The sequence below is a fragment of the Tachysurus fulvidraco genome, chromosome 26, assembly GCF_022655615.1.
Source record: "Tachysurus fulvidraco isolate hzauxx_2018 chromosome 26, HZAU_PFXX_2.0, whole genome shotgun sequence".
Lineage (NCBI taxonomy): Eukaryota > Metazoa > Chordata > Actinopteri > Siluriformes > Bagridae > Tachysurus > Tachysurus fulvidraco.
In genome coordinates this window covers 11,582,031-11,599,195 of record NC_062543.1, presented here as the reverse complement: position 1 = coordinate 11,599,195, position 17,165 = coordinate 11,582,031, and the positions used below count along the sequence as shown (strand labels likewise).

Here is a 17,165-nt window from a genome sequence, read left to right as displayed (position 1 = left end):
GTGCCCTTGCGCAAGGCTCCGAACCCCCCAACTGCTCCCCAGGCGCCGCAGCATAAATGACTGCCCACTGCTCCAGGTGTGTGTTCATGGTGTGTGTGTGTTCACTGCTGTGTGTGTGTGCACTTTGGATGGGTTTAATGCAGAGAACAAATTCTGAGTACGGGTCACCAAACTTAGCCGTATGTCACGTCACTTCACTTCATAAGCCCTGTTAAAAACATCTTCTCTCCAACATCTCTCTCTCTCTCTCTCTCTCTCTCTCTCTCTCTCTCTCTCTCTCTACAAGTCAAAAGTCCTGCTTGTTCTCTTGCATAAATGGTGTTGTTTTTTTTTGTTAAGACATCCTTCTTATTCGAGATTATCTTCCATTCATCTCACAGCTACAGGACGAGCGAGGACGACCTAGAGGCTGCTGTAAACACTCGCATTTGAACTCTATCTTGATGGATCGCCAGTCAGACAAAAGTTTAACCTGCTAATAATCTTTACATCTCCTCTTAGAGCCGATTCCTTCTTCTGGCTGCCAGCCCGAGTTGTTTGTTTAGGGTGGAATGTGTGTGTGTGCGTGTGTGTGTGTACGTGACTCGATAGGGGACGGAAGCGAGACAGCGCTGCTTTGGGCGACGAACAGAGACGCCTCTTCCACAGCTAATTAACTTCATGCTTGATGGACCGAGGTGGCTCAGAGTGCAGGAAGAAACCCGAAATAAAAATACACTGAATTCTGACGGCCAGGAATCAGCCAGGAGGCAAAAAAACCACGTCTAGACAGCAGGATTATATTGTAGCAATGATTACGAATCAGACAAAACTAATCACTGGGAAATGGGAATGGGTTTTGCACCATGTTGTGTGTTCTTGCTTGCATAACTGTAACTATATGAACACAATCACTCTGTTTGTTTCATCTGATTCTAACCATTAACTCTTCCTTTTTTTTTCTTTTCCCACACAAAGCTATAACAGATAGGTAAGGCTGAGGCCACGAAGCACAACAGCGATCTTAGATCTCACTCTCGTCCGCTCTCCTTTCAGATCGACAAGACGGACGATAAGTCTTTGGAGGAGCGCGGGCGCATTATGATCTCGCTGAAGTACAGCTCGCAGAAGTGCGGCCTAGTAGTGGGCATCATCCGCTGCGCTCACCTCGCCGCGATGGACGCCAACGGCTTCTCCGACCCTTACGTTAAAACGTGAGTCCGTGTTATTCGGCTTTTTTACCGTCTGCGTGGTTCGAAAAATGAAAGCAATTCAGGATGTAAATTTGACAGCAGTCAGTTTGTCCCTAATGAGCAAGCCAGAGGAGACGGATGTGAGAAAAAATTCCCTGAGACGGTATGAGGAAGGAACACTATCCTCAAAAGTGACACAATCCTCATCCTCACTTTGGTGACACCCGATGAGCTGTCAAATCGTTTTTCTTCCACGTCTGTGTAATGTATGGTGCAATTATAGAACCAGGAAATTCATTCTAATTAAACATGAAGTCAGTTTCGTGGAAATGGTCACTGATGGAGACGAGACAGAAAAACTGTTTGTATCAGTTGCAGCCCAAAGCCATCTTTATGGTTTCTCAGTGGTATAATCCACAGTAATGACATGTACTGTACCTCCAGGCTGTCTATGGGGTACCATCATCATCATCATCATCAGTTTCCAAGGGATGAGGACTCAAGATCAGAAGGGGTCAGGAGACAGAGATGCACAGACAGACAAACAGGCAGACAGAGAGAAACAGATAGAGACAGAGACGGAAAGATAGACAGACAGAGAGAAACAGATACAGATAGAGACGGAAAGATAGACAGACAGAGAGAAACAGAGATAGAGACAGAAACGGAAAGATAGACAGACAGAGAGAAACAGAGATAGAGACAGAGATGGAAAGATAGACAGACAGAGAGAAACAGATACAAATAGAGACGGAAATATAGACAGACAGAGAGAAACAGAGATAGAGACAGAAACGGAAAGATAGACAGACAGAGAGAAACAGAGATAGAGACAGAGATGGAAAGATAGACAGACAGAGAGAAACAGAGATAGAGACAGAGATGGAAAGATAGACAGACAGAGAGAAACAGAGATAGAGACAGAGATGGAAAGATAGACAGACAGAGAGAAAGAAAGATAGACAGACAGAGAGGAAGAAAGATAGACAGACAGAGAGGAAGAAAGATAGACAGACAGAGAGGAAGAATGATAGATAGACAGAGACAGAGAGGCAGAAAGTTAAACAGACAGAGAGACAGAGAGAAACTGAGGAAAAGACAGAGACAGAGAAATGGGAGAAGACAGAGAGACAGACAGAGAAACTAAAAGAGAGACAGACAGACTGACAAATAGAGAGGGGGCAGAGACAGAAAGACAGACAGACAGAGAGAGACAGAGAGATTGGGACAGAAGTAAGGAATCAGTGATTAACAGGTTTTTTATATTTACAGCAAGCTTCAGCAGCTTTCATTAGACCCAGCAGCACAAGGCACACGTTTCAGTGCGAGCCGACGTCCGCAGGGCCGCAGAGTTCACAACATATAGAAATAGATCACTCGCAGTGGAAGAAGGTAATCAATAAGGAGCAGAACTCCAGGGTGTTCACGTACAGTACCAACATTTACATTCTGCAGTACGTGCTGAGTTCACAGCACCGAAGGGATGAGGGCAAGAAAGCACTAATTATTCCTCATACACAACTTCTCATGCAGCAACTTCATACACACTTGGAACCATTCGATGGACACAGATGCATAAACCGTCAGTGTTTTATTTAGAATAACAATCTCAGTGTCAAGGCTCAGAAACATTCAATCTACTTAGGAAACATCACCGGATTAGCGTACTCTCTGTTCGCATGAGGTTACGCCGTAGCATAATCGCTCGGTGTGTTATTCACGGATGCTTTTATACCTGTCGGACCTGTCGGCGTCGCACGAGAGAGTTTACCTGCAGTAAAGCACCTGCGGTAGATTGTGCCGTTAGAACACAATTATCATTTACCTCATCCTCTTACAGCTGTTAATTAGGATGCGAGTGGTCATTTAGACTAAGTCCGACCCCTGATTTTTATTGTTAGCTTTTTTCTCCTCCTGGCAGACAGTGTTGTGATGAAGTCCCGAGCCGAAACCCCGCGAGCAGTTTGCACAGTCACGACGAGAACTGAATCATGAGCCTCTCCACCGAATAAACTTCTCTGTTCTTGAGGGAGACACAATACGGCCATCAGAAGGAGTTAGTCAGAGTCGCTCGCCGAGAGAGAGAGAGAGATAGGATCGCTCTTCTGTAGCTTTAGGATGCTGTCTCAGTGTGCATAAAGTGTATCTGAGGATGGGAGATGGAGGGAGAGAGCGAGAGCACTAGCTCCCAGGGGGTTGAGAAGAACTGGGGTGCATTAGCAAGATAATTCAATTTATATATCTCTCTCTCTCTCACACACACACACACACACAAACACACACACACTCGCTCTCTCTCTCTCTCTTTCTCTCTCTCTCTCTCTCCCCGTCTCTCTCTCTCTCAAAGTTACTTAATTACTAACTTTACTTACTGTTACATAAGGTGTGTGAGCAGGTATCTCATTTACATAAAGAAATAAATCCGATCGAGGGGACGGATGGATACAAACACACATTTCGTTTTCTGTCCTTCTGAGCACCTTCGATCGGTGTAATTGATAACGGTAGCAGTTAATGCTCTACCCCAGATAAAACCTAACCTTAACCCCTGGCCTCAGCGGCCAAACAGCCAAAGACTTTTAGAATGTAAGATCCAAATAATCTGACCGGTCACGACTCGAGTCGTAGCTGAAAGTCTCAGTGTAAAAAACCTTTAGCATCTAACCTTCTGAGTCTAAGTCAAGCTTGATGCACCAGTTGCTTTGTTTTTGCTTTTTTAGACGACTTTTACATACCAGACTTTATAGAATTAACCATGTCAGGATTACACAGGTCCAATTCTACTTTAATTCCACGTTATTCTGCGATTCAAACGTAAACAAATGCAACTTCGTTTCCAAGTTGCTTTTCCTAAACCATTCGCAGGATTTTGTTGGGCAAGAGCACATCTGAACAACACACAGACACTCGGGTGAGGTTTTAATCTGTGCCGATCATGACCTCCTTGTGGGGAACTTCTTTAATCAGCGTCCATGCCTGGGTTTCTCCACATGCTGGCCTGCAGAGCAGTGTTATTATCAGAGGGTCAGAGCAAGCTTAACCCATCATGTCAAGCTCATTAACAGCAAAGCGTTCAGGGAGTGTCTTCTTATCTTAGCAGGATCAAATTAAACATGCAGCCGTATCTCTCTTCTGTTTGATTTACTGTTCAGCCTTGTTGGTTTTTTGATGGTGGAACAGGAAACAACAATATGATGTAGCAGTGCCCTCTCCTGGAATTCAGTTAGCAGTGTCCAGGCATTTGTTTATTTGTTATTATATTATACGCTCACATCTTAAACTAACATCTACTGTATGTCTTCGTGGATTTCAGATACCTGAAGCCGGATGAGAACAAGAAGTCAAAGCACAAGACTGCTGTCAAGAAGAAAACCCTTAATCCAGAGTTTAATGAGGTAAACTACAGTTCAGGGCTGTCAAGTGTCATGCATTGAGAGTGACAGTCACACATTTCAGTCTTTTCTCCCACTCTCCTGCCACACATCGTATTTCACATGCAGAAAAACATTTTGACTGTTTGTCATATATTTAATATGCCGCAAAATACATAAAATGTATCAGTCCGCACCGCTGTCTCGATGGAACCGGGCAGGAATCAAGCGCGTCTCAGTTCTTAGTCGAGCCTGACACTTATCAGCCAATCAAAAAAAAAAAAGAGGCTACACAATAGCCAATCAGAAAATAGCACTATCCGGTTATTTAACGCAACAACCAATGAAAAAAAAATTCATTAGCGAGGATATTTTTGATGGTCGGTTTGAACAAAACCTCAACACGAAACAGCTTGTCTCTGGATGGGACATTGTCCTCAATCATGACCCTAAAAATGGCTGAGCTTAATAAAGTTTAAAAAAAATTAATAAATGGAAATGAAACAAATACTTTGTATTTGGTTAAATTGCGGTAAGTGATCCTTACCAAACAAAACAACTCCCTCATTATTGTGGGGTTTTTTTTTTTGGGTTTTTTTTTTTGGGAGTGTCACGCTTGCCTTTCTTCGAAACTTGAGAGCCCTGACAATTACATATCATCTCTGTAATATTGTCAGGATTTATTTACACGTTTGACTTGTTTTCCTCCTCCTGTGAATCAACTGACTGGATTCCATCCCTCTGATCCATCTGATCCCTTGTTCATGTAGGAGTTCTTCTATGAGATCAAGTATACAGAACTGAGCAAGAAGACCCTTGAGGTGACCGTTTGGGATTATGACATTGGCAAATCTAATGATTTTATAGGTAAGGACGTTTGTGGTATCTGTAGCATATACTGTACAGTATATATATATATATTTATATCTTGTGTATGGAATCAAATCGGAGCGTCAACGAATTTTTTTTTTCCCACGAAGGTGGAGTGTCTTTAGGCATCAACGCTAACGGAGAGCGCCTGAAACACTGGTTCGACTGTCTCAAAAACAAGGACAAGAAAATCGAGCGCTGGCACACACTCACTAACGAACTCCCTGGTTCGGGCTTCAACGACTGAATCCTGCCGCGCCAGCACCCGTTCCCTTTCCCTCCAGAACGTAACGCTCGTCACCTCCAACGCTACAGTCCAGAGATGGGTACCAAAGTGACCTCTTTTTTTTTTTTTTTTTTCTTCTTCCCCCAATAATCCTTCCCTGAATGTACTTCCCCTGGTGTTCACCTTACGGTTCCATGTGGCTTTTGAGCTTCTCGAGCCAGCTTGTGTTGATACTGTATGAAGAGGTGTTTCTCCGTCCCTCTGCAAACATTTAAATACCTTGCTGTTCTCTCTGCTTCTCTCTGATGTTCACTAAATATTCCAGAATATTGTTTACACCAGATGTTCAGAAGATCACCTCAGATCAAGGGCGAGGTTAGACCCGGAAGGATTTCAGAGAGAGACTGAGGAGAGATCGATTTGTTTACATCTAGAATCCAGTTCGTAGTTTGTACTCCTGACCACAACGACACAACAAAAAAAATCTCTTCTATCATGCTACACTATGATAAGACGGTTTGATGGATTTTTTTTTTTCAGATGATCTATTTTTATTCCATTTTATTCTCTTATTAGCTTCATTGCGGAATGTTTTCTTTATCCACGTCGTTGAGAATGTGACTCCTGTTTACATATTAAAAAAAAAAAACGTTCGAGATGCCGCCAAGAATACGGAGAGATTCCACTCCAGGTATACGATTGTAGATCCGGACCGTCATACTGGGAATGTACAGTACAGTAACGTAGGTGTAGATGTTCGTTCAGATTTATACGTTCAATAATGTTTCCTAGAACCATGTTGAATGTAAGGGTTTAAAAAAACAAAGAAAAAAAAAACTAGCATCTCTACACACTGCTGTTTTATATATATATATATATATATATATATATATATATATATATATATATATATATATATATATATATATATATATATATATAAAATATTTACATACTAAAGAGATCTGGCACAATCTAAAATATTTAGCATGCATGGATTTCAGTGGTTTTTCTTAGTTGTTATTACTGGACTTTTAAATCGTATTTATTTCTATATTTTATTTTATTTTATTTGTGTGTGTGTGTGTGTAGTACATTTTAAATTGACGTGGATGTCCACTTTCGAGTAGTTTTTAGAGCTCTAGAAATGTCATAACCTTCATATGCCCAGGCATGTGTATCTGAGTACGTCAATCCTTTGCTTCAGAAAAGCAAATCTTCTATCAAAGCACTCGGTGCAACAGCCAGATTTGTGACATCTTTTGTAATCCGTTGCCTTTGTAATCTACGGTGTAAAAAATAAATAATAAATGACAAAAATAAATGCATGCAACGTTCTTAAATCCTTCGTTAAATCCGACTTTGCTTAACGCCCTTTGATGGACTTAATGTTTGATACTCTTCTGTAAAAGAGAAACGTCCACTAAAAGCTAAAAGATCATGGAATGTTTGTGTTTTTTCTTCTTGGGCGTTTTTTTTGTACCCTCGAACTCTGTCTCATTGCCTATTCCGGCTGCTCTAACATCTGGAAACGTGATCGCATGTAACAGGAAAAAAAAATGTCTTGATTTGTTTCTTTTTTTTTTTCAATCTCAGGCAATTGTTTGCATTTCCAGTGGTTCTCAAACAAAACCGATATGTTCCTAGTCCTCATTCACCGTCACTTGCACCGAGCGGCAGAATTATCGTGCCTTTTCTTTTCTAACAGTGTTGTGGTTTTCGTTTTTTGTTGGGTTTTTTTGGTGTGTGTGGGTGTGTGTGTTGTTTTTGCACCTCTCACTTTACAAGGATTCCTAGACAGAAATTAGCTTTTAATATCTGGCATATTTCTATTCCTGTTTAAGTCGGTATATTGTATCAGTCGGAATATTATCACTGGACGAGACACTGGGTGTGGGTGTGGGTTTGTGTGGTTGGGGTGCTAGGTTCAAGTGGAAGACGTTTAAAGTGTGAAAGAAAGACACATTCTGGTTTCTCTCTTTCTCTTACTTTAGTTTTTTTTTAATATCACTGCACATTAAACTACAAAAGGGAAACATGCACTATTTATAGAAATATTACCCACAAGACACAAATACTTCTTAGGCTTCTTAAATGAATGATTGAATTTTTAACACTATTACACACTTTCGAATTTGGAACAAAAAAAGAAAAAGAAAAAAGAAAAACAACAAACACCGGAAACCAGAACGTGTCGTTCCCTTTATGTCTGTTTTAAGTATTATCTCTTGCCTGTTTTTTACTCTGGCGAAGGCTGTGCTATTTCTATATGTTCTGATTTGGAGAAACCGTGTCTAATAAAGTAGAGAACCGACCTGTAATCCTGTAGAGCTGTTATTTTCAAAGCCATCATCCATTCGCCTTTCCACTAGGATTGTTATTGTGGATGTCTCATAAAGAAAACGTTACTAAAACCAACGTGGGACTAAAGTGTGGCCTGGTCCGGCTGACGAGAGCACGTGGCCTACTGGGTTAGTAACTGCGCAGGAAATGTTTCACTGTGTGTTTTTAATATCCTGAGTAACAATGATATTAAACATATTTACAGAAGAACAGGAAACACGTGCAATGTCATGTAAAGGAGTTCAGCTTTTTAATCTGCCTTCTTTACAGACGTCTTCGCCGGGACTCTCGGGAAAGCCAGACATCAGATTACTGTAGCATTTATCTACACAGGGAACCTGGAGCCTACCTCAGGACACACAAACACACACATAACAGACAATGTAGAAATCACCAATCACCCTACTAGGGATGTCTTTAGACTGGGGAAGGAAACCGGATTACCTACAGAACATGCAAACTCCGTCCACTCAGGATGAAGGTGGGAATTAACCCCATAACACCATACGTAGCTGTTAGGGTGCTCTAGTTTGACTCGTAGCTAGTTTTAGTTTTACTCGTACAGACGCAGACGAACACCTGGTTTAACCAACATACAAATGATGTGTCAGTCGACACCAACATTAATATTTCATTAATATTCCATTAACCCTTTACGTTATGTTCACGTTTGGGTTTGGACCCTTTGGTGCTGTTCAGGTAAAAGTGACCTTAATGTTTAATATTTGTGTAACAAAAAAATACTATAATTAAGACATCGATGGATTAAATTTGGGGGAAATATTGAACAATGTTTCAAGGAAGGTTTATAATCTTGAACTGATTTGTCCAATACAGGTGATGAACATCAACCGAAGATTATTGCAGTCAATGGTTGTGAAACACAGCTCTCAATAACAAATTATTTACATAAATACTTTTAATACTTTTAAAAAATATAAAAACATCACACGAGGGATAAATATACAGGATTATTAAGGTGTCCCACACATGTGAATGCTGGGGCTACTCTTTTTGCTGTAAAGCAGTATGTTTAGAGTTAGTTACACTGTTCTAAATTTGAAATGTATTTCCTCCATGAACTAACTGCTCATTAACATTTATATAAAAAAAAAAATAATAATAAAGCGATACATGTATAGGAAATTAATGCAATTTATTACTACATGGATTTCTTACTGTAGCGATTTCCAGGAAGTTTACAATAAAGAACACCAACACGCCACTTTACCTAAGATTGACAAAACATATTCATAATAACTACATAGATAAATTTACTTGTTATTTTTTTTATATTTTTAAGCAAGGCAATATGTAGATAATGGATCTTTTCTCCTGAAAGAACTTTCTGCATGTTTGCAAATAAGTTCATGCCTGAATCTGGTACACTGTGTGTCTATTTTCCTGTATATTTACTGATGTGTGTATTTATTGTCTTGCACTTATTTCACAATGTTTATGCAGTTTTTTTTTTTTTAGATATACTGCTGCGCTGTACTATTTTGCACCACAGTTCTGGAGAAATAACATTTAATTGTGATGTATACCAGATACAGAAGAATGACAATGAATTCAATTCAAATTTCAATTCAAGTGTAATTGTGTAGCGCTTTTTACAATCAAATCAGACATTGTCTCAAAGCAGCTTTACAGGACATTATCATGGAACCAAAGGTTATTATAAAGAATAATATAAAGATTAATATTAGATATATTTAAATGTGTTTGTATTTATCCCCAATGAACAAGTCTGAGGTGACTCAGGTGACTGTGCCGCCTGAGTCACTCCCTTGAATCGTAAAGGAAGGAACCCTGAGAGGAACCAAAAGGGGAACCTCATCATCGTTTGAGTGACACTGGATGGTGTGATTATACATATAATAAAAATATGAATACCCACATGAAAATAGAGTCAGAAACCATAACAAGCTACACTGACTAAAGAAATATGTTGGTCACTGCTTTAATCCCACGCTTTAATGCCTTTAGGAGCATCTTCAACAATAACAATGTTATGTTGGGATGTGGTAGCCTAGTGGCTAAGGTGTTGGCCTACCAATCAGAAGGTTGTGAGTTTGATTCCTATGTCCACCAAGCTGCCACTGCTGGGCCCCTGAGCAAGGCCCTTAACCCTCAATTGCTCAGTTGTATAAAAAAAAATGTAAGTCGCTCCGGATAAATGTCTGCTAAATGCTGTAAATGTAACAACAATTCACAAGACAATTGACTTGAACAGCATCAGTTCAGGCCTCCAGAAATCTCAGTAAATGTGAAGAGTTAAACTCTACAAACTTCTCTCATCATTTACCCTCTAAAACCGAGCAGAACCTTCTCTAATCGCACTGTATGACTTTATTCGGATCTGGTTTGCTACTGTTCTTCTCACTTAGCTAGTCGTACTCGTTCAGTGTTTAAGTCATGAACGCTATCAACTTAGTACGTTTTATTTATTTATTTTTAATTATTTTTATTTAAAGAATAATAAATAAAAATCAAAACAGTCAAAATAAGAGTGTGCCTATTATATTTTATTTATAATATTTATATATATTGTTTATATTTAATATAACCAAAATGATTGTCATTAGTATAATTTTTGTTTTTATGTATTTTTATTTTATTATTTTATTTTATTTTTAATCCCAAATTAATATGCTTCCTGTGGTAAATTATTTTTCTATCGTCTTAAATCCCGCCCACTGAGCAACTTTAGTAGTTGACAGCCGTACCAGCCAATCATTGCGCAGTATTCAAATAGAGAGGGCGTGGTTATTGTAACGTTTTTTCTGTGTGGATCTCTTTAGTCTGAAGTCCTTCCGGTTTTCTTTCTTTCAGCTCGCAGCGTCGGTGTGGTTCGGTCATGTCGTCTTTAAGGAGGTAAATATCTCTCTTTTATCGCGCTGTGAGCTCTGTTTAGATACGATGCCTCGTTGAAGTGCAGTTTTAGCGATATATTTAATTCACCTTCGATTCTTTTTTTTATACGCTATAAACTCGAGCCACGTGGTGAAGCCAAGCAGCTTGGAGTGTAAACGAGTTATTAATAATAATAATAACTTTTTTTAATTTTAAAGGTCATATTTTGGTTTATTTCTGCACGTGTGAGGTGATTTGTAGCGCGTTTAGTTAAGCTAAGTCGGGCGGCACGTGCGCGAGCGTATGCGCATGCGCTTTTTTCTTTTCTAATACAAGCCATGTTTAAATCAGCCCTAAACTGGAGCTTGTCCTCTGTCATGGATCACTTCCACTGATTTCATGGCTATATAATGTCCAGGTTTGCTTTCATCTCTGCACTGTTGATTGCTGAGGTGACAATGAGGCCTGGGATATCTTTATCTCTTTAAATACATTGTGTTTGCCATCATTAATCATCACCTTCTTCCTCTCTACAGGATGATCATTATAACCTGGATCCAGAGCTCCAAAATGGCAAGTATTTTTAATTTATCCTCACATCAATAATCCATGTGCACAGTCCTAGTCACGGCCTAGTTCTGGTAGGCTTAGGAACTAGTACAGTGCCAAAAGTACAACTCTTTTCTCTTGCAACTCACTGCTGTGCTTCACTCATAGCAGTGCTACTTATGGGAATGGACACTTAATAAACTCTGGACAAATTCAAACACGTGCTGAACATTTATTATTATTGTTTCTTTAGATTTGGGATGGAGGTCCTGGCCAAACTTGAGGTGCAACTCGTTTGTTTGTTGGCTTTTATTTTATAAATATTTTTAAATGTTTGTCTTATGATGATTGGCTTATGTTCAACTGCTCTTAAGCCCGTGAAAGAAAGTAGCCTTTCTGAACACATCCTTTTATTAGAAAAGCATTTATTGCCGTTTATTCACGAAACCGCTTGCTTATTGTGTTGTTGTTGTTTTTTCCAGACCTGGCACGATGCAGGCTTGTCAGCTACCTGAAGATGTTCAGGCTACATGTGGTACTGATCTCCCAAAGGTAACCAAGATGTGTTTTTTATTTATTTTTAAACACCATACTGAGGTCTATCCCGACTGGCCCCTCGCAGTAGAGCCGTGTCGTTGGAAATGCCTCAAAGATGAACTCTGTAGTATAGCTTTACCCATGCTGTTACTGCCATTAACTCTGTGGGACAAACGCTGCAGGACAAACGTGTATACCGTGCTCCTCGATCATGATGAATGCGAATGCAATCCATTTGATCAGCCTTAGTTTCAGTCAGTTTTTTTTTATTCATGGGATTTCGGCCACCTTAGTTAAATCTGTGAATTTAAATACTTGTCATTGACAGCTCTGCTTTCACTAATCAAATTTTCAATCTTCAGTAAGTTGCTGGAAGTAAATCACCTTTTTGTTTAATTTTTGAATGATACAGCATGAAGTTGCGAATGCAAATGACTTGGTGCTATTATGAGCTTTAAATGTTGGAGAAAGTAACAATTTGCTGCTTCTTGTTGCAGCTGTGGTGTCCACACGAGGGTGCACTCGTCCCATTACAGGTGAGTCACAAGCATGAAGTTCCCCATCAATTCCAGTGTGTTTTCTCGCACTGTGTGGTATCTGCATCCAGTTGTATATCTGACTGGAATGTTCAAATGGCAGTGCAAGAGCAACTCGGATAAGCATCAGTCGTGGACCTTACAGCCTGTGCGCGTTGGGTCCCTGATGGTGCCGAGACAGACCATGCTGGATGATTAACTGCCTAGAAATGAATATCATGATTTGTGTACTTAAGGTGAATTTCTGTCCTGTAGAAATGCTGAGACCTTCTCGCTGTGGTGCTGATGAATGATGGGTACGTATGCACATGCTTTCATACCAGTCACTTCTGTAAGCTGAGCCTTTCACCCAGAATAAAACCAGCCTCATGTTACCGTTTGGTGTGTGTTGTGCTGATGTTATTCAAAGTGAGGTGGCAGATTGCTTCATATTAGCAAGTTAATGTAGAAAATTGGAGAACTTTTGATGGTTTACTAGAAACATGCACAGTTGAGGCATTTGAAGGTGATTAGGAATGCAGGAGTCGTCATAAGCTCTATGTTTTTGTTGCAGTTTTTTTGCCCATGAGCATCCTGACTACATGTTCTGAGTTAGTACACAGGATAGGATGCCTGAAATCACCAGGAGGGGGATATAAAGATGTCTAATGTATATGTACCTAAATGTTACATTAAGATTTTTTTTTTTAAGTTTTAAATGGTTATGCCCCGTCAACTGTTATATGATTTAAATATCGCTGCCTTAATTGTAACTAAACCCTAATAAGTATTGAATATATTGCAGAGATTTACCAAGTTGACTTGGAGTTAGTTTTTGCCCTTTGTTATGGTGCTGAAATATAAACACTAGTTTCCGTGATCTTGTTTGTGAAACTCGCCCTTTTGCACATACAAGCATGGACATTTGTAATCCTGTCAGAATCTAGCAAACACTTGAAGCCCTGTGGTGGCTGCTGCACTGGTCAGTGTGTAACTGGATTTGTGGTGCTGATGTAATTTCTTATTTGCAGGTCTGTGCTCAAGTAGGCTGTGCAGTACACGAGCTGGATTCAGGAATGAGTCAGGTGACTAACTTTATCCATATTTACAGTTTCTATTTATTTTTAAATCGGTCATATACCAAAGCTTTCGGGAGGTGTAGTTCTCGTCTTGCTGTGGACATGACCGGAAAGCAGATCCCATCCCTGTGGCTCACTTCAGTAGAACTGGTGTGATCTACTGGGAACATATTGAAAACATGTCTTTTATTTATTTACTTTTATTGATCCTAGTATTTAAAATTTTTTAAATAGGTTGTGAATCTGCTGCATCGCGCCTCTCACCGCTGACAGACTGATTCTCCGACACACAGTAAGAGACTTTCAAAGTGTCACATGGATCACTTTTCAAAGGGGGTCAGCCACGCAGCACCACTGGCGACCCTTAACGCTGTGATCCCACATCAGTGCCCTGAGAGATGCCACGCAGGCGTTTCAGGTCGATGAGCTGCCTGCTGTTCAAAGGGCAACATTTGAGTCTGGTGGTGTAAAGCAGTCTCCTCAGCATGTTTAGAGCTATAAAGTGTTGAGTACAAATCATGATATTAATGTTTTGTACAGTAATTTAATTGTTGTGCATCATCTACAAAACATTTGTGACTTGTGTGCATACCCTGATTTTATTTTATTTCAATTGAACAGATGAACCAGAGGCTGATGATGAATAATCAGAGATCTGAGTGGAGCTCTGTGTAATCCTGGTTTCCAATAAAAAGATTTGAGATTTAAAATGAAAGCTTCATCTTATTGTATTTGAAACGTTTTGTCTCTGTAATTAACCCTCACAAAAAGAACTTTTTTTTTTTTTTCTATTATTAAACAGTGCAGATCCACTCTTCTGTCTCTTGTCTTGTTCTGGCTCATTGTCATTTTATCGCATCTTGAGCAGCTTGTGTCCTACTGGGAATATTGTTAAGCAGCCCTGCCTGATTCCAGCTGTCTGTATCAGGTTTGCTTGGTTAAGGAGTTAGACATGCTGCAACATGCGTCTAATTGTTTATGGAGGTAGACGTGCTTGCTTAAAAAGCAGCTTACTGTATGCATTAGTCAGCGCTCACAGGCCTGTATTTGGTTGCATGTGGTGACTGTGATTAAAACAGCAGCTTGCATCTTTGTAGGTGTTTGTGGAAAGCGTCATGGCACACGGTCCCAGCCATGTTCATGCGTCACATCTGAACACAGAGCACTTAAGCAGCATTAAGATGAGAGTCCTTTCGACCGAGTTCAGGCTCTGCTCTTGGCGCTTCCCACGGGTCACAGGACGCAGATTAAAGGATTCTCTTCAGAGAGCACAGCTTTCAGCTCTCCCTTTTCTCCTCAAAGCCTGTTTATTTGGCTGAAAATGCTGCAGCTTCAGAAGCAACAGTCGGGTTTGTTTCATGCCCGAAGCAAATGTGCTGAGTGAGGGCAGATTTATGGATGGGTATGAGTTTTCATCAGGGTTATAAACCGATGGTAAAATATGCAACATGAACCTTACCTAATGCTGTGGGGTTTTTTCCTCTTATGAGGACTTTCATCTTATTAATTTGTCACATGGAATGTTCATTCCCAATCTAAGGATTAAACCGTGGGAGGGGAAAGAAAAGATCATTTTGAACTAAGCAATTGCATCAGATCTACACGAGTCCAAAAGGTCATGAATCTAAAGCTCTTTATGCTGTAATACATGTCACTGGTACATAATTGGATTATGTGCTTGTTAAGCTTATTTTTCTCTCTCTCATACTAAAGGTGTGACGATCTCAAACAATAAAAGAATAAACACCCAAGGGTTGGCCTTGGCTCTTGTTTTTGTGCTTATTGAGTTAAAGGTCTTGAGTTTTACAGTCTGCTGATTTGCGCTTTCTCTGGCTCAGGAAATGTGGAAAGTAATGATCAAGCTTCAGGCATATTCGTCAAAGGAACATGAGTTTAGCTGCCAGGAACATGTTTGGATCCTGCTGAGGATTGCTCATCGAAGCATCCTGGCTCAATACACAGTTTTAAAATGTTACATATGAGGCTAATGAATAAACGGTCCTTTATCTGGGTTATTGAGCTGTAATCATGTTGTTTTATGTTCCATGTTTGTTTTGGCTCTTTTAAAAAGCATTGAGGCGTGAATTTTCTGAAGTAAGGAATAAAAAAAAATAATAAAACCACCGTCTTCGTCCCAGATCCGTTCAGCAGCTTGTTTTCAACATGATGGGTGACAAGCCCTTTCCTTTAATCCATTTAGAGCTCAATAATAAATTCAAGTTACTTCGAGGCTCACACGAGTCTTAAATAGAGCCTCAGTGACTTGCTGGTTATTACGTAACACGTATGAACTCAAAAGACCTGAAATCTCGTCAGCTGATACACCGACGGAGTCTTCAAGCTAAACGGACGGCTGTCTATTGACCCGACCCGATGCATGATTTAGCTTGTTTGGCCGCAGGATCTTATCACCACCCCACACAATGAAGGCCTGTGTTTATGACCCTGTGTGGCTGAGTGTCTGATTAGCAGCCTGACATTTGTCTGGCTTGTGAATTATTAATCTGCCTCTCTACCTTTTATGACATGATCAAAACCGAGCTCTGAAGGGAATGAAATCAGTAACTCATGATGCATTCATGCCTTGTTTGTGTATGTTTCTCATAAAGTCATAATCAGAAGGGTTTTGTTTGACAGCAGCAGCAATGAAGGCAAAATAAAATTAGAAAATAAACACGATCGCTCTTGCATCACATCAACATATTGTGGCCTACTTAGGTAACGTGTTTGGAAAGGTTTCATACTATATATACAACTCAAACTGGATTTGAATCATTTTTTTAACCCCAGTCATTTTTTTACAGTGGAATCTGTACAAGAATTTCAGGATTGTTTGTCCAATCACAAAGCTTGATTACATCATTTAACCCAATTTCTGCTCAGTGCTTCACACAAAACCCTTCAAAAACCTTTCTAAAGATGGGATTATGCTTTTAAAGAAGTGACTATATCTTCCTGTGAATGGCTCATTGTGTCACCGAGAGCCAATCAGATTCAGAAGCCAGAAAAGTGGACAAAAGATATCTGATGCTCTGTGAGCTGCGGGAGGAGCGTCGCGGGGCAGAGACGACTGAGGTAGGAAGGAAGAAAGTGGGTAAACAATTCATACAAAGAAGTTCAGAAAAGGAAAACATTTTTTGTGTAATGATACAAAAGGTCTGAAGAAGCTATTAGATTTGGATTTTGTTATCTTTAATGGTTGAAGATAAAAAACCCTAGCACAAGCTCCATGTCCAAATCAGTCAAATCAGTCAAGACAAATACATTTAATGCTTAACATGGACACAACAAAACAGACAGAATTCTAGTTGGTGTTTAGGCTTCTGTGAGACACGTCTACATTTAGCCCACATTACATCCCAACAAATATCTCTATGGCTTCTGTACATGCATCACATACTGAACAGCTCTAAAACTAAATGTCCAACTAAATATTGGAAGTTGCTTACAGGATTGTCTTTTATGTTTTGTATTGGCTTGTAACTTTTTATCTGCACTGTCTTTTTGTCCTGCACTGTCTTGTCTGTCTTGTTTGTCTTGTCCTGCACTGTTTGCACCAGGTTGCACAGTTGCACTTTATGTGGCTAGAACTACTTACATGTCCTTAGCTCTGTCTTTGTTTTATGTAGCACCACGATCCTGGAGAA

At 39.9% G+C, this 17,165-nt stretch overlaps 1 protein-coding gene and 3 non-coding genes across 4 annotated transcripts in view; all 4 read left to right on the top strand.

Annotated features, from left to right (window-relative positions):
- Positions 1–7,960, top strand: part of LOC113663341 (double C2-like domains, beta) — a 64,610-nt gene extending 56,650 nt beyond the window's left edge. The window contains exons 6-9 of the mRNA XM_027178576.2: positions 1,036–1,193; positions 4,486–4,567; positions 5,314–5,410; positions 5,524–7,960. Of these exons, the coding sequence (XP_027034377.1) occupies positions 1,036–1,193; positions 4,486–4,567; positions 5,314–5,410; positions 5,524–5,660 (474 nt within the window). The 3' untranslated portion in view covers positions 5,661–7,960. The remainder of the gene's footprint in view (positions 1–1,035; positions 1,194–4,485; positions 4,568–5,313; positions 5,411–5,523) is intronic.
- Positions 7,961–11,721: 3,761 nt separating this feature from the next.
- Positions 11,722–11,793, top strand: LOC113663487. The gene has a single exon (XR_003445510.1). It is a non-coding gene; the product is annotated as a small nucleolar RNA Z40 (small nucleolar RNA).
- Positions 11,794–11,978: 185 nt separating this feature from the next.
- Positions 11,979–12,113, top strand: LOC113663489. Its single transcript, XR_003445512.1, has one exon. It is a non-coding gene; the product is annotated as a small nucleolar RNA SNORA18 (small nucleolar RNA).
- A 393-nt stretch (positions 12,114–12,506) lies between these two features.
- Positions 12,507–12,645, top strand: LOC113663488. Its single transcript, XR_003445511.1, has one exon. It is a non-coding gene; the product is annotated as a small nucleolar RNA SNORA8 (small nucleolar RNA).
- Positions 12,646–17,165: the final 4,520 nt, after the last annotated feature.